The 22,076-nt window shown below is 45.6% G+C and overlaps 2 protein-coding genes across 5 annotated transcripts in view; one reads left to right on the top strand and one right to left on the bottom strand.

The window, feature by feature from the left end:
- Positions 1-1,146: 1,146 nt before the first annotated feature.
- LOC311122228 (T-complex protein 1 subunit epsilon) lies at positions 1,147-6,826 on the bottom strand (the record flags this gene model as incomplete). Its single annotated transcript, XM_084196615.1, has 11 exons — positions 1,147-1,568; positions 1,908-2,088; positions 2,859-2,996; positions 3,199-3,384; positions 3,522-3,641; positions 4,041-4,190; positions 4,624-4,816; positions 5,075-5,273; positions 5,704-5,868; positions 5,988-6,048; positions 6,722-6,826. The coding sequence occupies 11 exons, from the start codon at positions 6,824-6,826 to the stop codon at positions 1,441-1,443; spliced, it is 1,626 nt and encodes a 541-aa protein (XP_084052741.1). The 3' UTR covers positions 1,147-1,440.
- Positions 6,827-7,720: 894 nt separating this feature from the next.
- The window catches only part of LOC311122227 (methionine synthase reductase-like), a gene marked incomplete at its 5' end in the record, with an annotated part of 31,757 nt that continues 17,401 nt past the window's right edge, over positions 7,721-22,076 (top strand). The window contains 12 exons of one of the 4 annotated variants that reach the window (XM_084196613.1): positions 7,721-7,819; positions 8,125-8,272; positions 8,486-8,639; positions 8,767-8,884; positions 9,265-9,751; positions 9,875-9,988; positions 10,106-10,259; positions 10,434-10,522; positions 10,862-11,042; positions 13,514-13,556; positions 15,013-15,193; positions 16,741-16,859. In XM_084196613.1, the coding sequence (XP_084052739.1) occupies positions 8,129-8,272; positions 8,486-8,639; positions 8,767-8,884; positions 9,265-9,751; positions 9,875-9,988; positions 10,106-10,259; positions 10,434-10,522; positions 10,862-11,042; positions 13,514-13,556; positions 15,013-15,193; positions 16,741-16,859 (1,784 nt within the window). Of the gene's footprint in view, positions 7,824-8,124; positions 8,273-8,485; positions 8,640-8,766; positions 8,885-9,264; positions 9,752-9,874; positions 9,989-10,105; positions 10,260-10,433; positions 10,523-10,861; positions 11,043-13,513; positions 13,557-15,012; positions 15,194-16,740; positions 16,860-22,076 lie in introns of all 4 variants that reach the window. The other 3 variants (XM_084196612.1, XM_084196611.1, XM_084196614.1) reach the window with 3 other exon arrangements.

Raw genomic sequence — 22,076 nt, 5'->3', positions numbered from 1 at the left:
CACGGTGTTGGGCTGTAAGCACAACCCCCACCTATGGACGTCGGGCCCTCATAGAGTCTGTTTCTGACCGTTTGAGCAGACACATGCACATTTGTGGCCTGCTGAAGGTCATTTTGCAGGGCTCTGGCAGTGCTCCTCCTTGCACAAAGGCAGAGGTAGCAGTCCTGCTGCTGGGTTGTTGCCCTCCTACACGTCTCCTGATGTACTGGCCTGTCTCCTGGTAGCGCCTCCATGCTCTGGACACTACGCTGACAGACACAGCAAACCTTCTTGCCACAGCTCGCATTGATGTGCCATCCTGGATGAGCTGCACTGCCTGAGCCACTTGTGTGGGTTGTAGACTCCGTCTCATACTACCACTAGAGTGAAAGCACCACCAGCATTCAAAAGTGACCAAAACATCAGCCAGGAAGAATAGGAACTGAGAAGTGGTCTGTGGTCAACACCTGCAAAACCAGTCCTTTATTGGGGGTGTGTTGCTAATTGCCTATAATTTCCACCTGTTGTCTATTCCATTTGCACAACAGCATGTGAAATTTATTGTCAATCAGTGTTGCTTTCTAAGGGGACAGTTTGATTTCACAGAAGTGTGATTGACTTGGAGTTACATTATTTTTTTTGAGCAGTGTATAAAGATTGGTGGTGGAGGAATAATGGTTCGGCCTTGGCCCCTTAGCTCCAGTGAAGGGAAATCTTATCGCTACAGCATACAATGACATTTTAGACTATTCTGTGCTTCCAACTTTGTGGCAACAGTTAGTGGAAAGCATTCCCAGAAGAGTGGAGGCTGATTTTGCAAAGGGGGGGGGGGGGGGGGGGGTACCAAATCCACATTAATGCACATGATTTTGGAAGTAGATACTTTTGGCCATGTAGTGTATGTTTAATGTTTTGTTTTAAACTGCGTAATAAAGTACTGGCTTTGCAGTAATTGAGGTGAACTCTGCTGATGGTAAATTAAATTTGAGTAACAGCAAAGCATAAATGTGTCTACCATCTCATATGACTCAATTTGTTTTGATAAGGCACTTGTATAATATACAGTATTACTTTTTTTAACCTACAAGAGTGTACTAAACAGTAAATTAATATTGTACAATCATGCTTTTGTATCAATGGGGGAAATCCACAAGGCAGAGGAAAATGCACAGACCAACATTTTTATTGAGGACTTCAGCACTACAACAGCTTGTGTGGAAGGGGGGGGGGGGGGGGGGTTCAGTATCAAATGATAAATAACAGTACGCCTGGTTGGACAATGCCTAAAGGCCCCTCTAGATCACAGGAACATTCTAGAACTCTGCAATTGAGTTCTAGAACATTCTAAAAACACAGCCATTCTAGAATGCCTCCGTTCCGGAACATTCTAGATTAGAAGAACACAGTTCTAGAAGACAGGGCCGAGCACGCATGCACTCAGTGGGGCCGGGTGTGAGGTCCCTAGTCTTCGGACTCTCCAGGGCTTCTGATGTCGTCTATCTTCAGGATCATCTTGACTACCTGGGTGGCCAGAGAGATCTGCTGCTTCTTCCCATGAAGAGTCTCAATCACATGCTGCTTCTTCATGTCTGGGGGAGAGAAGAGGGTCAACATCAATAACAGATTTATTTAGGAAAATATCTAATGCTTTATATCAAGGGTGTCAAACTCATTCCATGGAGGGCCTAGTGTCTGCAGGTTTTTCCTTTCAAATAAGACAACCAGGCGAGGGGAGTTCCTTGCTCATAAGTAACCTTACATTTGTCAATTAAGTACAAGGGTGGAGCGAAAACCCGCAGACACTCGGCCCTCCGTGGAATGAGTTTGACACGTGCTTTATATTAAGTAACATTGTAAATATACCCATCTTTTGTGTATCCAGTTAACTAAAAAAATTTACATTTGCCAAGTTGTGAGTCTGTCCTTACCATTGGTGTTGAGGTGCAGACAGTCGATGCCCAGGGCTGGGTTGGACTCTGTGACCTGCCTGGCACGGACCTCAGTCATGGTCTGGATGGAGTTGAGCCCGCTGTTCTCTGCCAAGGCCATGGGGATCACCTCCAGTGCATCAGCAAAGGCCCGCATGGCATATTGCTCCAGAGATGGGCACTGCAGAAGGAGTAGAGGGAGAGATGAGAACATAGCTTTGTTTCAGATAATTCACCATTGTCATCAAACGTCAGGCTATTACCGTTTCTGAGTCACACTCCAATGCAAGGTTTTACAGGCCTTCAGAAAGTATTCACACCCCTTGACTTTTTCCACATTTTGTTGTTACAGCATGAATTTAAAATGGATATGTGTCACTGGCCTACACACAATACCCCATAACATCAAAGTGGAATTATGTTTTTCTAAATTTGTACAAATTCATAAAAAAACGACAAGCTGAAATGTCTTGAGTCAATAAGTATTCAACCCCTTTGTTATGGCAAGCCTAAATAAGTTCAGGAGTGAAAATGTGTTTAACACGTCACATAATAAGTTGCATGGACTCACTGTGTGCAATAATAGTGTTTAACATGATTTTTTTTTATTGACTACCTAATCGCCGTACCCCACGCATACAATTATCTGTAAGATCCCTCAGTCGAGCAGTGAATTTCAAAACAGATTCAACCTCAAAGACCAGGCATTTTTTTTTAAACAAATGTTCAAATTTTTCTTCCACTTAAGAGTATTTTGTGTAGATCGCTGACAAAAAAAAAAAAAGGACAATTAAATCAATTTTAATCCCACTTTGTAACAACAAAATGTGGAAAAGTTAAGGGTTGTGAATACTCTCTGAAGGCACTGTATATGTTTGACCTGATACTGTGTGTGTGTGTGTGTGTGTGTGTGTGTGTGTGTGTGTGTGTGTGTGTGCGTGTACATTGTACCTTGTCAGCGGCTTGGTTGACAGCGAGGGCACAGGAGATCTCAGAGGCTCCGCCCCCGTACACAATGCGGTTGTCTCTGACCAGGTTACGGATGACACACAGCGCATCATGCAGCGCACGCTTAGCCTCCTCAATGATCTGACAGGGAAAATGTTTTAAATGGTACAGTTAGTGCTGGACTGCAATGAAAGCATGCACACTTACGGCCCCTCCAGGAGCAGAATTGTCCATCCCTAGATACCAATGATTGGGAATCTCTGAGTTGTCTACATAAACCGATTATCAGTCCCCTCTGCATCGTCTCCAACAGTCAACATTAGCAGACTAACAGTCCACCCACCATCTTGTTTCCTCCGCGGATGAAGATGGTGACGGCCCTGGAGTTCTTGCACTCCTCGATGACCAGCATGCGGTCCTTGGTGGTGCCGAAGCAGATCTCCTTGACGACGCCGGCCGAACCCAGCTTCTCAGCAGTCAGCTCAGAGAACCGTGGCACGATGCGGCCTCCTGTCGCTATGGCAATCAGCTGAGGCAGGGGGGAAACAGAGGTTAGCAACGCAGGAATACATGGGGGGAAGAAAAAAACAAAAAAACAGTAACAACATTTTTGCAGCTGAATCGCATGATGTCTGTATGCAGTGTGTGTAAAATTGTGTGTCTCACCTCGATCTCAGGTCCTCCGACCCAGCGGATGGCGGGCAGCTCATTCTGCAGCAGCAGGTGGTTGGCCTCGTCATCGAAGCCCCACTGGCAGATGGCCAGGTTAGCACCGGTATCCTTGATCTGAGAAAAGTTACAATATGACATTATAATTTCACTTATTTATGTTATTTCATCACGACATACTCAGTGAACTCAACTATCTTTAGTTTAGATCATATTTAATTAAATTACATTCAAGGAGATGAGGGTCCTTCATATACACATCTTAAATAGAAAGGTCCTCTGTAGCTCAGCTGGTAGAGCACGGTGCTCGTAACGCCAGGGTAGTGGGTTCGATCCCTGGGACCACCATACACAAAAATGTATGCACGCATGACTAAGTCGCTTTGGATAAAAGCGTCTGCTAAATGGCATATTATTATTATTATTATTAAAGTTAGGCTGACTGAATGTCAGCACTGTACCTTCAGCAGCTGTATTCTAGAGAAATAGTAAGTTCTAAAAGGTCACGTGACTAACCTGTTTGATCATCTCCAGGAACTTGTCCTTTTCATACTTCTGCAGGGCCTTGTATTCCTCCACACAGGTCACATCCAGCTTGTGCTTGGTCTTGGGCTTAGGGGGCTCAAACGGGCAGGTCAGGATGGCCATCTTTGTGTCTTTCAGGAGCTGAGGGGAAAGGAGGAACGGAGATTGTTGTAGAAGATAATTTGTGCCGGATGATTTACCTAGCTAAATACAATTATAAAAAGGGAGTGCTTTAGACTTCGATGGGCTAAAAGAAATAATCTAAAATCTACAGAAATTGTCAGCTCTCACACAAGCCCAATGTAAGATGAATGTCCTAGATGAAAGAGATGAGAGCCATGGTGCTGTATCCCCTGTCAATGCCAGACCACTCCACTGGGGACAGAGTGACTGGAGTAAGGGAGGGGAAGATGAGTTACTGATACATTCTGGTTGGATCGGAGGTGACAGCATAGGCATGCTAACGTGACCCTTGTATCAACTGTATGGCTGATGCATCGCTGCCGTCTGACCGGGGCCACACCAGCATAAAAGTCAACAGCTATTACAGTGAACTATCCTGAGAGGCGTGTACCTTGGGCATCTGAGGGTGGCTGAACTCCTTGTCTATGATGACTCCCTTGATGAGCTGTGTGTCCTCTAGCTTGCCTCCCACCTTGCCCTCCATCTTGATCAGCTCAAAGTCCACGTCCTTACGGTTCATGTCCGCCACGGTCAGGACGGCGTTCACCGCGATCTCCGCCATCTGTCTGTGGCAGCGGTTGATCCTGAAAGAAGGAAGATGGGGGAGAGAAATCTGTATGAGACCTAATGAAACCAATGGCCAGGTTCACAAATAATAAATGTATGCCATCACATATGGGCGAAATCAATTTGTGTATCAATGCATCTATGTGCAAAGAGCGCAAAACTCTACATCACGTTGCCATGCCAACAAAAAAGGCAACAGCTAGCTGGACCATATCTGACATTTCTGAAAGTTGCCACGAAGACCACAAAAAGCACCAACTTCCAGTAAAACTCACACTTTGGATCCCAGTGTGGTCATGGCGGTCTGGATGAGTGGCTCTGTGTTGCTGGGGTCGTAAGGATACGTCTCGCTGATCTTGTCCAGCTGCGCGATGGCGATCTTGGCGGCCTGGTCGTAACCGTCAGAGATACGGATGGGGTGGATGCCCCTGTCCAGCAGCTGCTCTGCCTCTTCCAGGAGAGCACCGGCCAGCACTGGAGAGGAGAGGTGGGGGGAGTAAGTTCGGATGAGTGTACCAATATGATTCTGCATTGATGAACATAATCTTATCATAGAAAGAATTGCAGGTAATGTGCATGGCTTTCAGAAATTGTCAGCTCTCTCACAAGCCCCATGTAAAGATGAATGTCCTAGATGAAAGAGGTGAGAGAGCCGTGGTGCTGTATCCCCTGTCAATGCCAGACCACTCCACTGGGGACAGAGTGACTGGAGTAAGGGAGGGGAAGAGGCGCATTCTGCAATATTAATCCAATGTCTGGATTGGCACAAAAAAAAGTAACCAGGAGTAGTCTACCATCCAATTTTCATAACACGATAGAGATGCAAGAGACCGCACTTGTTTAATCAATAAGCTAATGAGTCAAAGAGCAAATCAGGGAGACTCAAATATGTAGGGGAGCGTACCAACGACTCCGGTGGTCCCGTCTCCGATCTCGTCGTCCTGAGACTTGGAGAGCTCCACCATAAGCTTGGCAATCTGGTGGTCCACATCCATCATGCTGAGGATGGTGGCTCCGTCGTTGGTGACAGTCACCTCCCCATCCCTGTCAACCATCATCTTGTCCAGGCCTAACGAAGAAGGAAAAGTGAAAGGGGGAGGGTTAAATGTACTGCAACAACATTAGCAGTGGCTTTATTGTAGCGCTGTGAATGAATAAGCTTCGGTGTAGCTGTATGTTTGGCCTCACCGTTTGGTCCTAGTGACGTCCTCAGCGTCGAGGCAACCGCCTTTGCTGCCATGATGTGAGACTGCAAAACACAAAATCCAAATCTGGTGAGGGAGGGATGCTGCAGGAATAATTAACTACAACAAAGGAGCTAAAATCAAGATATCTGGTTATCACTAACTAGGTAGATGGCTATGTCCGTGAAAATGGTTTGACAACGTAGGTTGGTCAAACTCATTCATTGTCAAGAAGTAACTGACAAACCTTGTCAGCTAGGCTAGGCAGCCAACTTTAGCTAAGCTACTTATCGAGTAGCTAACGTTAGCTGCATGACAGCATACGCACGTTCAATGAAATCAAACTATTCATTGCACTTTATTTAATATTCATCATAACTAAGTGAGAAAACACAGAACGATTGATGGCATGTTAGTTAGTTAAATGATTCCATTGTTTATTTGACAACCAGCCGCGACTCACTGACACTGGCGTCTTCAGAAAATAAGCACATGGGCAGACTTAGCATGCCGCAGCTAATCCGCTAGCTAGCCAATTTCTACAACATGAACTAAACATACAATTTGACTGGCTCAGAATGTTAGCTATAAGCCCATAACTAACTTACTAGCTAGTTAGACAACTAAACAAGTGGGCCTGAAGTTGCATGTGTTCTGCAAATGTGCCTTGATAAGATGCTGACACATGAACGAAGTGGCATGCTAGCTAGCTAACGGGACTTGCTAAATCCATTGTACCTTCAGTGCGTCAAGGCCCGATAACCGAGTCTTCTTATCCTGATCTTTGATTATGATGAACGGCCGTCCATACTCATCGAACGCGAGCTGCCCCATAGCGGACATGTTGGCTGAAAGACGGCGACACTTCAGAAGTGTCCACGGCTGAAATTCAGACTTTTATCGGTGAAAAAGTGAAGTGTTGCTGGGCATCTGGTCGCACGGGTCTGCCGGCGACTTCTGGTCTGGAAGGATCTCAGGGCGGGGAGGGCGAGACAAAGTGGGGAGGTTGATAAATCATTGAATGATTAGATTTTTTAAAATAATATTGTGAAGATAGATTTCAGTTGCCTTTTATAGAATTAACGGTTTGAGAGAGGTGTTGTGCATAAAAGGTTTTAATTTACTTTATTTTCCAAATTCCTCCTATTATCACGTTGCCACATGAGTTCTTCCAGTCTCGCGATTCTCTCACTCTTGTCTCGCGGTGTAGTCTCTTCGGTGCTAAAGTTGGAAAGAGTAATGGAAATGTTGGATCAAATAGAGGTTAAAACTCCGTAACTGTATTCGTTTGATAATGTGTTTTGGGGTGAATCAGACAGCTCATTTTGCAGTTTTACTGGTATCGTTTGGCTGCTCCATTCAGACCTTTCCTATGCTTGAGGAAATCGTCCAGAAAAGTGAATTAAATATTTGGCTTGTGAGCTAGTTAGTGCCATTTTTGTCTTTCAGTTCCACCAAATAAACTATATCGGACTTAGTAGCTGTCCAGGGCTGGCAGACTGGCACTCAGGAGGAGTTTGACAGCTACCTGCCTGCCTGTCAGTCCAGTTGGATGATACGCGAATCTCATGGCGTTTCAGAGAACTGTTCTCCAAAAGCATCCTCTTATCAGAGAAAAGCAGTTCGTGTTATGTTAAGCGTTAGTTAGATACATAAATGGACACATCAAGGTGCATAAGGACAGCCTGTTCTTTCCTGGGGCATGTCGTGCGTCACAAGTGACGTGACCTCCGGGTAGGATTTGTATGGTGCTGAACGTGTTCAAAGGTTTATTCTACAATGTTACAAAAGGAATTCCACGGGGATCTACAACTAGCTCTTCAACTTTCCGATTGTGTAGGTAAGATACATGAAATGCAATCAGTCGTGGACATTTAGAGGATGATTATCTATTCTGAATTCAGTTTTACGTGGGTCTGTTTTTCATCTGTTGTCGAGGTGGAATGGAAGGATCAGTGTCAGTATGGATGATGTTTCTCAGTTTTCAATCCAGCATGTCGACGTCGATTTCTGCACAATGTTTTGTTGATTTGTTGATGACAATGGGGACAATGTTGCCACAACAATTATAGATTTGATACACTGTAACAGCTTGCTATAACGTAAAGTTTCACTGACTTCTGTTGTTTCTGCTTGTCCAGCAGAATGCCTTGTGAGGTAAAGCCTCGGTTCCTGGTTCTGTACGGGTCTCAGAAAGGCCAGGCCCAGTCCATAGCTGAGGGGATAGCTGACGAGGCCGAGGAGAGGGGACTGTTTGCTGACATCTGCTGCTTGAGCGAAGGAGACAAGGTAAAGTTAACAAACACAAAATAGTGTCAACCTGCCCTGCATGGCATGCATTCCAATGCGGGCACAACACCTAAAATGGTAAACATTGCCTACTATCAAGCTGCTAAGGAAACATAACTAGCTTATGTATGAGTGTATTTGTGGCAGATGTTGTTACTGGCCTGTTCTATTCTCATACAAATACTGATCCTGTTTTGTGTATCCCGCCCCCAGTTTAACTTGGAGAAGGAGAGTGCTCCTGTGGTGTTCGTTGTGTCTACCACTGGGGATGGGGACCCACCAGACACGGCCCTGAAGTTTGTCAACAGAATCAAGAAGAAGACCCTGCCCAGCGACCTCTATGCACACCTCTGCTATGCTCTTCTAGGTAAGGAAGCATTGTGTGTCTCAGACTAAATGCCTAGTACCGAGATGAATTGCTACTATTGCTTTAAAATAACATATTTTGTTGATAGATTGTGTGATGGTCAATACCTTGTTTTTCTCTGCTCCAGCTCTGGGTGATACGAACTATGCAAATTTCTGCAACTGTGGGAAGACTATTGATGACCGTCTACAGGAACTTGGCGCTAAACATTTCTACGCAACAGGACATGCAGACGACGGTGTAGGGTAAGGCCCAAGGTTTTTTAATAGGGAAAATAATACATCTTATTACATGTTGATGTATGAGAAACACTTGAAATCCTGGCACTCACCTAGGAAGCTTTAAAGTAGGGGCACAATGTCTTCATGAATCGGTAGCAATAAAAGTGGGATCAATACAGACACACTTTGAATATACTTTCCCTACTTACCTCGTGTCACCTCATTTGTGGTGTGTGGCACATTATCTTTCAGATCCCTCACACTGCTTGTCTCTGAGTCTGAGTAGACTTTGCTTTCTGTCCAGGTTTCAGTTGGTAGTGGTCTCTTAGGGTCTTTCTCATGTTAATAGTTTAGCTCTTAATCCAAACCTTGTCGTGTGTGTGTTCGTGTGTGTGTGTGTCCAGGCTTGAGTTGGTGTTGGACCCCTGGCTTGAAGGACTGTGGGAGGCCATCAGAGGAGCGTTATCCAAGATGGCCGCCCCTCAGCCTGAGAGCGATGGCCATGTTAGGGACCTGAAAGCATCGTCGAACGAAACGCTCGAATCGTCAGCGACAGACATCAAACTCCACCTCCTGAGTCTCAACGAATCAGAATACCAGAGCGCCGACTCCCTCAGAACAGCAGCGAGTGCTAAGACTGATTCTCTGGCTGTTTCAGCATCAGAGACAGGGAGCGCAGTCACAGGGACTGCTCTTAAACTTGATGGTGTTGTCTCTGATCCCAAGTCAGTGTTGGAGACACAGAGTGGACAGACTGGGGCTCCCCGTGCTGTTGTAGAGGCTTCTCTGACACGCTCCTCCCCCCCGCTGTCTGAGTCTGCCCTCAATGTCCCAGCTCTGCCTCCACCCTACCTGGATGTGACACTTCAGGAAGCCACCATAGAAGAAGAGGTGTGTTGTGGTAATACTGGGTTCTTTTAGCACTATTACATGGTTCACCTTTGAATTGAAAGTTGTCAATCACTCATATTTGTTTGAATTCTAACATCACCAGCCCCTCATCTCCCTCCCCAGACCAGTACTCCGCTCAGTAAGGAGAGACTTCACGAGGTTCCCATCTCAAGGGCATTCCAGCTGACCAGAGACGACTCCGTTAAAACAGCCCTTCTGATTGAGATGGACATCTCAGTGAGTGGCAGTCCCTCTCTTACAACATGGTTTCATGCAGAGACCAATAGATTGGCCAATAGATCGAATTGGTAGTTAAACTAGTTTCTTTACTCCATCCTCTCCTCTGTGTACCAGGCCCACCCTATGGCCTACCAGCCTGGAGACTCGCTTGATGTGCTCTGCCCAAACAGAGCCTCCGAGGTGGGGGAGCTGCTCCATAGACTGGGCTTACAGGACCAGAAGGGCCACCGCGTCCAGCTCTCACTGCGCAAAGAAACCAAGAAGAAAGGTATGCTATTCTCTGTAGTCATACATGGGACAGCAACAGTGTTAAAAAAATTAATAAAATAGTCTCTATATAGTTCAATAGTCATGACATTAAACAAATATATTAAAACTGTATGTAACTACACACAGTGTCTGTAATCAATGTAAAATGTGACCCAGTGTTGTTTCCCTCCAGCTGCTCAGATCCCCTCCTACATCCCAGAGAACAGCACTCTGCACTACCTGCTTACCTGGAGTCTGGAGATCAGGACTGTCCCTAAGAAGGTACCTTCTCCTTTCACTTCCTGTACCTGAACTACCCAGTCCAGAACCTGTCTGTGAAAGAGAGAGACAGACACTCTAGGTCCTACTGAGCATGTGTGGCAGACAGCTAAGGTTGCAGTGTTGGCAGGGACAGTAGGGTGCAGGAATGTAGCCTGGGTGCCAAGCCTGTCTCTGCCTCAGCCATCTTGCCGTAGTCTTGTTTGGCAAGGCGTCAATGTAACATTGTTGAACGCAGAAAAAGTCCCAGCAGTCCAGAAGTAACTACAAATATGAACTATACTATCTTGGACAATAGGTTTTTTGCTCTGTGGTGTGTGATGTTACTTTGTGTCTTCTCAGGCGTTCCTCCGTTCCCTGGTGGAGTGTACAGGAGACAGTGGTGAGAGGAGGAGACTACAGGAGCTGTGTAGTAAACAGGGATCAGCCGACTACAACCTCTATGTCAGAGACCCCAGCCTCGGCCTATTGGACCTGCTCAGGGCTTTCCCCGCCTGCCAGCCCCCTCTCAGCCTCCTCATAGGTCAGAGCACACTCCCTCTCTTGTCAGTCATAATGTCTGAGCCGTTGTTTTGCTTTTACACGTCACAAAACCGAGCAGGTAGCTTAGTCGTTAAGAGCGGTGTGCCAGTAACCGAAAGGTCGCTGGTTCTAATCCCCGAGCCGACTAGGTGAAAAATCTGTCGATGTGCCCTTAAGCAAGGCGCTTAACCCTAATTGCTCCTGTAAGTCGCTCTGGATAAGAGCGTCTGCTAAATGACTCAAATGTAAATGTAAAACATGTCTCTAGTTTCTAATGATCACCAATACGGCGATGTACTGCTATTCTTTACCTAACCAGCAGAGGGCAGTATAGCCTCAGGAAATGCAGGTTCAATCAAATTTTACATTGTGCGTTTTCCCCCTACTTAGCTATTTTTTCCTTCTTTTTTTAACTAAACTTGGGTTTTTTCAAAATGTTTTACTGACTCCTAAATGGCCAAACCAATGTTCCTGCATGGCTTCAATCAAGTCTTGATCTAGTACCCCAAAAAGGAAATTGTTAAATTGCATATTCTTGCGACCCCCCCCTCAGTGGTTCCATCCTGTCTCTCCATTTGGTCACCCCAGACACAGAGAACTATTGGCTGCAGACAGACAGGCATTATAGTCTGTCATGGCATAAGGCCTAGACTTGCGCTGAGGATGACTTATGTAGATTTAGTTGTAGCCCATTGGAAAGGACATTTCTATCATATTGTACTTAAAAGTAATCTAATACTCATAAAAAATACTTAGACTGGATCTGTGTTTTGTGTCCCATTTGCACGTGTAAGTTGGGATGTCCTCCCCCAAAGAGGCGGTGTCATGACTTAATATCCTAATAAAATGCTAACAGCAGCCCCTTTTCAGTAGTAGAACCGGGCGATGCAGAAATTTGGCCATTTTATAAATGGGGACATTAGGACCCTGGTGAAGAATGTGCTGGTGGAAATGTTTTGGGTCCACTAGCTGTTGGCTGGGGTCCTGTCATTGACTATCCTACTACATTTAACAGGGGCATAGCTACAGAGCTGTGGAGGGCAGGGCAGTCCACGGGTTAACGATCACTACTGCTCTGACTGTGTCTGTGTTAAAACACATTTACTGGCCTCGGGGTGCACCATTAGCTTTGACTGAGTGAGTTTAAGGTGGAGTAAAGCTTTGTGCTTAACTATTAGCTTTACTGTGGCATTTACTCGCCAAGCTACAGACGCTGTGGAATGTAAAGGTTGGATAAAGAGGTGATCTGTAATTGTAATCCACTTTGGGGTTAAGATTTCTCATCTTGTGTAATGGCCAAAAACCTGAAGGAACACTTTTTATTTTATTTTTTTTACAACAAAAATTACATAGCGTGAAAAATCGCCATCACTACTAGAAAGAAATTAAAGGAGTATCTTGTGATATGCATCAGATTCCTTCTTCCAGTAATGTCAAGTGATGTGTAGATTGTCCCCCCCCTCCCTTGTGTGTTCATTTTCTGTGATAGAAAGTCTGCTGTCAGAACTCAGAGGCCTGGCCGGGCTGTAGACAGACAGACAGACAGGGAGGGAATGGGACAGTTAATGGGCATGTTAAACCTGTCGTTGAGGAGATTAGAATGCCAGTGGGGAGATGGAACTCCAGCAGTGCCTGGGGCTGGGGGGGCTACTGGGTACACCATGTCTCAGTGATACACCCCGAGCTGTTTACTGTAGAAGAGCTGAGTTAGTCCAGCTGTTCTGGTTCTCTCTCTCTCTCTCTCTCTCTCTCTCTCTCTCTCTCTCTCTCTCTCTCTTTCTCTTTCTCTTTCTCTCCTCTAGCTGTTTGGGTTACTTTAGGGTGTAAGTGAAAAATGGGTTGAGATGTTCTAATCTTCTTCACTCACCCCAAACCATTACATTGGACACATTTAGCAGACTCTTATCCAGAGCGACTTACTTTTTTGTACTGGTCTCCATGGGAGTCATAACCACAACTCTGGCATTTCAAGCGCCATGCTCTACCAACTGAGCCACACCGTACTCAACTGATGTTACTCCAAAAATGAATATTTTGTTCGAGAATTTAACTCGGACCTTCATAGTAACTTTTCCTGGTACCATATTCCTCAGAGGCCTCATGCCCAGACTCCAAATTACCCCAAAAGAGGGCACCTTCATGGCTGACATTGAAATATGGTGGACATTAACTATCTCCATCCTACATGCACCACATCTACACTCTCTGGGGATATCAAAACTTTCTGATTTCATGAATACAGAAGTATGCCCTAAAATAAATGTGCGTGAGGCGTATGAATCTGTGTGTATAACGAGGAAATAGGACTTGGAGGTTAGGTGGGTGAATCTCAACTCGGCAGTAGGATTTCCCCTCCTCAGTTCCTTTACGCCATTGACAGTGATCTAAATAGAAAGGGGATAGTGATAGAATGGATGGATGCCTCCCTATGGGGATATCCTCTCACCTGTTGCATTTTCCTTTTCCTTTCAGAACATTTGCCCAAACTGCAACCAAGACCGTACTCCGCGGCAAGGTAAGCTGGTGTACTAGGGCAGCAGGTAGTCTAGCGGTGACAGCGTTGGGCTAGTAACCGAAAGGTTGCTGGTTCGAGTACCCGCGCCGACAAGGTGAAAAATCTGTCGACGTGCCCTTGAGCAAGGCACTTAACCCTAATTTGCACCAGGGGTGCTGTACTACAATGGCTGACCCTGTAAAACGGCACCTATCCTGTGGGAATTTATTTTTAAAAAGATTTGGGGGAGGGGAAGAGAAAATAGAGAAAGATCAAAGAAGTTGAGTGGGGGATAGAGAACGCGGGATGGCGAGAGAGAAGTCCACCAGAGCGAGAGGATTCAGAGATGGAGGGAGAAAGAGAAGGCGATTTAAAGAAAGAGAGAGAGGGTCCAGTTACAGTGTTTGTGGATGAGAATCACAGGGTTGTTTACTGTAATTTAGCATCCCAGGCATGGCTGGGCCTGTTTTATCTATCTAATGATGTACCGCATTCACTTTCACACTTCTTTCCATAGCCTGATCAGTGGAGCATCAACAGGACTGTGGTATATTTAAGCAATAAGGCCCGAGGGCATGTGGTAAATGACCAAGGCTAAGGGCTGTTTGTACACACGATGCAATGCAGTGTGCCTGGATACAGCCCTTAGCCTTGGTATATTGGCCACATACCACAAACCCCCGAGGTGCCTTATTGCTATTATAAACTGGTTACCAATGTAATTAGAGCAGTAAAAATAAATGTTTTGTCATACCTGTGGTATACAGTGTGATATACCACGGCTGTCAGCCAATTAGCATTCAGGGCTCGAACCACCCAGTTTATAAATTCACTTATTTACCCTCTACGTAATCTACTGGAACAAGACTATGGTATATAGTCACTTATTTACCCTCTACATACTGGAAAAGACTATGGTATACAGCCACTTATTTACCATCTACTTACCTGAACAAGACTATGGTATACAGTCACTTATTTACCCTCTACATACTGGACAAGACTATGGTATACAGTCACTTATTTACCCTCTACATACTGGAAAAGACTATGGTATACAGCCACTTATTTACCATCTACTTACCTGAACAAGACTATGGTATACAGTCACTTATTTACCCTCTACATACTGGAAAAGACTATGGTATACAGCCACTTATTTACCATCTACATACTGGACAAGACTATGGTATACAGTCACTTATTTACCATCTACTTACCTGAACAAGACTATGGTATACAGTCACTTATTTACCATCTACATACTGGACAAGACTATGGTATACAGTCACTTATTTACCATCTACTTACCTGAACAAGACTATGGTATACAGTCACTTATTTACCATCTACGTACTGGAACAAGATAATACACTTACAGTACCTTCATATCTTTTCTCCACTATTTCTCCTAGTCTTTTACTCTATCACTTCCCCTTTCACTACTTCTACTCTCTCTCCCTCTCTCCCCCTCCAGCTCCAGTTTAAGACATCCAGGTCGGCTGCACTTTGTGTTCAACATCATAGAGTTCCCAGCATGCACTGGGAGACCAGTGGGGAAGCGAGGCCTGTGTACTGGTTGGCTCTCTGACCTCGTCGATCCCATCCTGGTGCATCCTGGGAAGGCTCCGTCTTCCAGCACCTCAGCCCTCCCTAAGGTGAGTAGTGGAGTCACCTGTGTGTGTGTGTGTGTGTGTGTGTGTGTGTGTGTGTGTGCATACAAACGTAACATGTAAAGTGTTGGTCCCATGTTTCATGAACTGAAATAAATGTTATTTCTCGCAACTTTTGTGCACAAATTTGTTTACATCCCTGTTAGTGAGCATTTCTCTTTTGCCAAGATAATCCATCCACCTGACAGTTGTGGCATATCAAGAAGCTGATTAAACAGTATGATCCTTACACAGGTGCACCTTGTGCTGGGGACAATAAAAGGCCACTCTAAAATGTGCAGTTTTGTCACATAACACAATGCCACAGATGTCTCAAGTTTTGAGGGAGCGTGCAATTGGCATGCTGACTGCAGGAATGTCCACCAGAGCTGTTGCCAGATAATTTCATGTTAATTTCTCTACCATAAACCGCCTCCAACATCGTTTTAGAGTATTTGGCAGTACGTCCAACCGGCCTCACAATTGCAGACCACGTGTAACCACGCCAGCCCAGGACCTCCACATCTGGCTTCTTCACCTGCGGGATCGTCTGAGACCACACCCGGACAGCTGATGGAACTGTGGGTTTGCACAACTGAAGAATTTCTGCACAAACTGTCAGAAACCGTCTCAGGGAAGCTCATCTGCATGCTCATTGTCTTCACCAGGGTCTTGACCTGACTGCAGTTCGGCGTCATAACCGACTTCTGTGGGCAAATGCTCACCTTCAATAGCCACTGTGCTCTTCACGGATGAATTCCGGTTTCAACTTTACCGGGCAGATGGCAGACTGTGTGTATGGCGTCGTGTGGGCGACGCCATATGTCAATGTTGTGAACAAAGTGCCCCATGGTGGCTGTGGGGTTATGGTATGGGCAGGCATAAGCTACAGACAACGAACACAATTGCATTTTAACGATGGCCATTTGAATGCACAGATACTGTGACGAGATCTTGAGGCCCATTGTCGTGCAATTCATCCGCCACCATCACCTCATGTTTCAGCATGATAATGCAAGGCCCCATGTCGCAAGGGTCTGTACACAATTCCTGGAAGCTGAAAATGTCCCAGTTCTTCCATGGCCTGCATACTCACCAGACTTGTCACCCATTGAGCATGTTTGGGATGCTCTGAATTGACGTGTACGACAGCGTGTTCCAGTTCCCGCCAATATCCAGCAACTTCGCACAGCCATTGAAGAGGAGTGGGACAACATTCCACAGGCCACAATCAACAGCCTGATCAACTCTATGCGAAGGAGATGTGTCGCACTGCATGACTCATGGTGGTCACACCAGATACTGACTGGTTTTCTGATCCACGCCCCTACCTTTTTTTAAAGGTATCTGTGACAAACAGATGCATATCTGTATTCCCAGTCATGTGAAATCCATGGATTAGGGCCTAATTTATTTATTTCAATTGACTGATTTCCTTATATGAACTGTAACTCAGTAAAATCTTTGAAATTGTTGCATGTTGCGTTTTATATTTTTGTTCAGTGTATATATGTGTGACACACCCATAAACACTTTTTGACCTTTGACCACAGGTCCATGTGAGTCTGCGTCAGAACTGCTCCTTCCGCCTGCCCTCTGACCTCTCCAAACCCCTCATCATGATTGGACCAGGCACCGGGGTTGCGCCCTTCATTGGATTCCTACAACAAAGGTACAGCCCACAAAGATGGAGGATTCATACTATCCAGGATATTGTTGTGTTCTAAAGGATGCTTGTTTATCTGGTCAGTGAGTGGAAGTGTTGTTTGAGTTGTGAAGACCAACTCTTTGTGAAGTTTACTCTCTATGGCTCAAGAACACTGACATGAATTACAAGGCTGCTATAACAAGTATGATGCAACAGGAAGTGTTTCAGCTTGGATCAGTGTGTTGAATCAAATGTTTACTGTTCAAGTACACCATCAATGAATATTAATATTTAACAATGCTTAAGTGATGTCATCTGTAAGTTAGTCATACGTTGTTTTGCATTGATCTCCATAATCAATGACTAGAGATCCCACCAAAGGTTTTGCAATGCTCTCTGTCCAATAAGTCTTTATAATATATCATAATATAATATGCCATTTAGCAGACGCTTTTATCCAAAGCGACTTACAGTCATGCGTGCATACATTTTGTGTGTGGTGGTCCTGGGGATCGAACCCACTACCTTGGCGTTACAAGCGCCGTGCTCTACCAGCTGAGCTACAGAGGACCACAAGGTTGATGGTGGTATAATAGCAATGTGACAGACCGAGCTGTGATCACGTCTGGGATCAGTTCTTCAGTGAAACTACCTGTAGGAGGAAATTACCTCTAAACGTTGATTTGAAGGTCCGTTGTGTGTTCTACCCCTATTGGTTAAAGGGGCAATCTGCGGTTGCTACATCCATGTTTTGGCTTATATATTAATGATATGTACCCATTGATTCTTAAAAAATAGAACTTTATAAATGCCTCATTCGCTTAGCTCAACTGTCGTACCCCATCAGAACCCAAAATATAAACTTGTTTTACTCCCAATGTTTTTAAACGATGTAAATGTAAACAAATAGTTAATAGCCTCAACATGGTTAAAACTATCATGTTGATATCATGGATGATCAGTCCCTTGCATCCATAGCTCTGTCTATGAATTTGAGAGTGGTTACCTTTCTCCAGCCCCATCCCTCAGCTTTTTACCGAAATGCTTAATTGTTTCAACCGCTGATTGCCCCTTTTTAATGTTAGGATTTGGAGAGGGTAAGCTGATCCTAGATCTGTGCCTAAGGGCAACTTCCCACTGAGGTAATAAGTCAAGCCATTCCAGAGATGTTGGCTGTCTGTCTGGGGTTTATGACTTGGACTGTAATGAACAGCCGATGGAGATGTATTGATTTGAATGTAAAGAGGCCTATAGACGGTCTGTGTTAATGTAAATCATAGCTGGTCATTACTGGGAGGTGCACCTCTGCTCAGACACGGTTCACACCACCCGCCAACTACGAGTGTGCACGTGCGTGCATGGTTGATGAATGGCTCACGTTGCTAGTTCAACTACACCAACCTGTCAATGTCGTGATCAAGCGTGTTCTCCCATTTGCAGTCAGTGACATCCCCTCACTGTTGTGCCCTGCTGTTCAGGGCATTAGTTGACTTAATTTTCAAGCTTTTACAGTTTCTTGTGTCAACTAAAGAAATCAATGTTTCTTGGCACTTCTCAGGCTTTAGCCTAGACCCAGAAAAAACTAGCAATGTCACATCTGGAGAGATGCTCTCCAGTGTGTTTTTCTCTTTTAGTATGGGGCTGCAAAATCAGTGCAGTCTGGGTTGTCGGTTCTTGTATGGAATTACATGTACCCACCACAATTTACATTAAGCGTCCTCTTGCATGTGAAACATTTCTCAGGTTAGCGATGACATGTCTGTCAAGTTCCTTTCAAACCTGATTTGATATAACTCGGACATTCCGCTCTATAGCATTAGAAAATGTTTTCATGTCTACAATATCACCAATCAGTAACATACAGGTACATAGTAGCCTTCAGTAAGCCCTGGTGAGTGGCTGTAGAAAGGCAGCTTCTTGTTTCTAATTGCATTTCTCCATAGACATTCCTTTTCTCGACATAAAGCTTTTCACCGCAAGATGATGAAGAAGTTGGGTGAAACGATCTTTCAGTGCTCCCTTTTCTCTCTCTCTCTGTCTGTCAGATTGTAAAACCTGTCACGAGGAAAGCTTTGTACAGTGCCTGACTTAAGATTCCAAACAAGGCGTCTACCCCTGATGTCGTGCTTTGATAAGAGATAACAACGTCCATTTTGTCAACAGGACGCTGTATCACCAACAGCCATTTTGAAAGCAGGACGCCAACAAAGCCTGAAGGGCCTCCTTTTAGCAACAAAGCAGCATGGGGAAGTTTCACTTCTTCCTCCCTCTCTCCCTCCGTCGCTTCCCTCTCCCCTCACTCTTTCCTCCTCCATTGCTCCCTCTCCCCTCCCCCCTTCTGTCATCCTGTCTTCCTCTGTCAATCGATGGATGTTTTGAAAATGACTGTTCCACTTTATAACTGCAGGAGCGATGGAGAGAGGGGGAGAGCGATGGGGAGAGGGAGAGCGATGGAGAGAGGGGGAGAGCGATGGGGAGAGGGAGAGCGATGGAGAGAGGGAGAGAGCGAGAGGGAGAGCAGAAGCGATGGAAAGAGGGAGAGCGATGGGGAGAGGGAGAGCGATGGGGAGAGGGAGAGCGATGGGGAGAGAGGGAGAGCGATGGGGAGAGGGAGAGCGATGGAGAGAGGGAGAGAGCGAGAGGGAGAGCAGAAGCGATGGAAAGAGGGAGAGCGATGGGGAGAGGGAGAGCGATGGGGAGAGGGAGAGCGATGGGGAGAGAGGGAGAGCGATGGGGAGAGGGAGAGCGATGGGGAGAGAGGGAGGGAGAGCGATAGGGAGAGCGAAGGAGAGAGGGAGCGAAGGAGAGAGGGAGAGGGAGCGGTTTAAATATCATAACTCGGTGGGATCTGGAGACCTCTGGCTGTCTGACATTGATTAGTCGTCTGAGCTTAAGGATGAGTAATTAATTGAGGTTGTTCACCGGATGACAGGTAGTTGAGTTTGGTTACTGTAAATGACTCTATAGTATCTCCACATTCAGCTGAATGCATTCAAAATAGGGCATGCTAATGTCTTTGAAATTCGGCATCCAGGTACAGTATTCATAGCTCAGTGGTACTTCCTGGAATTATCACGGACAGTCTCCTAAAACTCCCACAACACCACACATACAGAACATAAAACCCATTCAGCATTCCTCTGTAGCTCAGCTGGTAGAGCACGGCGCTTGTAACGCCAAGGTAGTGGGTTCGATCCCCGGGACCACCCCATACACAAAAAAAAATTATGCACTCATGACTGTAAGTCGCTTTGGATAAAAGCGTCTACTAAATGGCATATTATTATTATTATTATTATTATTATTATTATTAAATCAAATAATTGCTGCATTTACAGAGACCTCATTCCTGTTCAATCACAGTTTCCTCTAATCCTTTTTCATCTGAGAGGCAACTGCCTCCTTTGGACCCAGAATGGAGTCTCTGGCTCTGATGCTGTGACGCTGTTTCCCTCAGGGCCTGTGGTCTGGGCAGAGATGTGATTTGTATTCAGAGGGAGTGGCAGTTTGGTCTGTGTGGCGCAGTAGACATAGAAGCCAGGCTTTTCATATTGATATTGATCCTTGTGAGGAGGGGAGAGGAGCCCAGTTAAATACGTTTACTGATTTTTAATCAGGAATTGCAGATTGACAATAGTGGATGATGTCACTTGTTAGGTCTGCTCTCTGCTTAACTAAGGGATGCATCAATGAGACTGGAATGTTCTGGGTATTCAGAAACCTTATCCAGTCAAGGTTCTCCACATCTGATAGCGCCTGGCCTGTTGCTGGTCAGGTGACTAATGTGATGGTGAAGGTCGGAGGTGTTATCAGGAGAGAGATGTCACCCCCCCCAGCGGGTGTGTAGATCACAGCACACTGCCTGAGCGTTTTGTGTCTTTGTGCCACCTCTGTGCAAAGGATTCTGGGAGCCCTGACAGACTCGTTGGCCACAGGAAGAATCACTTTTATAGAAGTGGGGCTGACGTGCGGAGGGAGATGTGTACACACAAACACACACACACGTGCGCACGGCGAGAACTCAAGTCCTTGTTACATCTATGGTGTAGTGTGATCCATCTCTTTAGTAGCATGTTATTTTAGTGTCCCCTCTGTACTTCATCATTCCCCTCTGTACTTCATCATCCCCCTCTGTACTTCATCATGCCCCTCTGTACTTCATCATTCCCCTCTGTACTTCATCATTCCCCTCTGTACTTCATCATTCCCCTCTGTACTGTATAGATGTTGTAGGGAGATCCAACAGTGTCACTGCTCCCTAAAACCTCTGCTGTGAGCCAGGACTCTGTCTCATCTTTAACCTCTGCTGTGATCAAGGACACTGTCTCATCTTTAACCTCTGCTGTGAGCAAGGACACTGTCTCGTCTTTAACCTCTGTTGTGAGCAAGGACACTGTCTCATCTTTAACCTCTGTTGTGAGCCAGGACACTGTCTCGTCTTTAACCTCTACTGTGAGCAAGCACACTGTCTCGTCTTTAACCTCTGCTGTGAGCAAGGACACTGTCTCGTCTTTAACCTCTGCTGTGAGCAAGGACACTGTCTCGTCTTTAACCTCTGCTGTGAGCAAGGACACTGTCTCGTCTTTAACCTCTGCTGTGAGCAAGGACACTGTCTCGTCTTTAACCTCTGTTGTGAGCAAGGACACTGTCTCGTCTTTAACCTCTGTTGTGAGCAAGGACACTGTCTCGTCTTTAACCTCTGCTCTGAGCAAGGACACTGTCTCGTCTTTAACCTCTGCTCTGAGCAAGGACACTGTCTCGTCTTTAACCTCTGTTGTGAGCAAGGACACTGTCTCGTCTTTAACCTCTGCTGTGAGCAAGGACACTGTCTCGTCTTTAACCTCTGCTGTGAGCAAGGACACTGTCTCGTCTTTAACCTCTGCTGTGAGCAAGGACACTGTCTCGTCTTTAACCTCTGTTGTGAGCAAGGACACTGTCTCGTCTTTAACCTCTGCTCTGAGCAAGGACACTGTCTCGTATTTAACCTCTGCTGTGAGCAAGGACACTGTCTCGTCTTTAACCTCTGTTGTGAGCAAGGACACTGTCTCGTCTTTAACCTCTGTTGTGAGCAAGGACACTGTCTCGTCTTTAACCTCTGTTGTGAGCAAGGACTCTGTCCCGTCTTTAACCTCTGCTCTGAGCAAGGACACTGTCTCGTCTTTAACCTCTGCTCTGAGCAAGGACACTGTCTCGTCTTTAACCTCTGCTGTGAGCAAGGACACTGTCTCGTCTTTAACCTCT

The sequence above is a fragment of the Coregonus lavaretus genome, assembly GCF_964263955.1.
Source record: "Coregonus lavaretus genome assembly, contig: HAP1_SCAFFOLD_3215, whole genome shotgun sequence".
Classification (NCBI taxonomy): domain Eukaryota; kingdom Metazoa; phylum Chordata; class Actinopteri; order Salmoniformes; family Salmonidae; genus Coregonus; species Coregonus lavaretus.
Note: the sequence above shows the minus strand (reverse complement) of the source record. Positions and strands in the feature narration are given on the sequence as shown.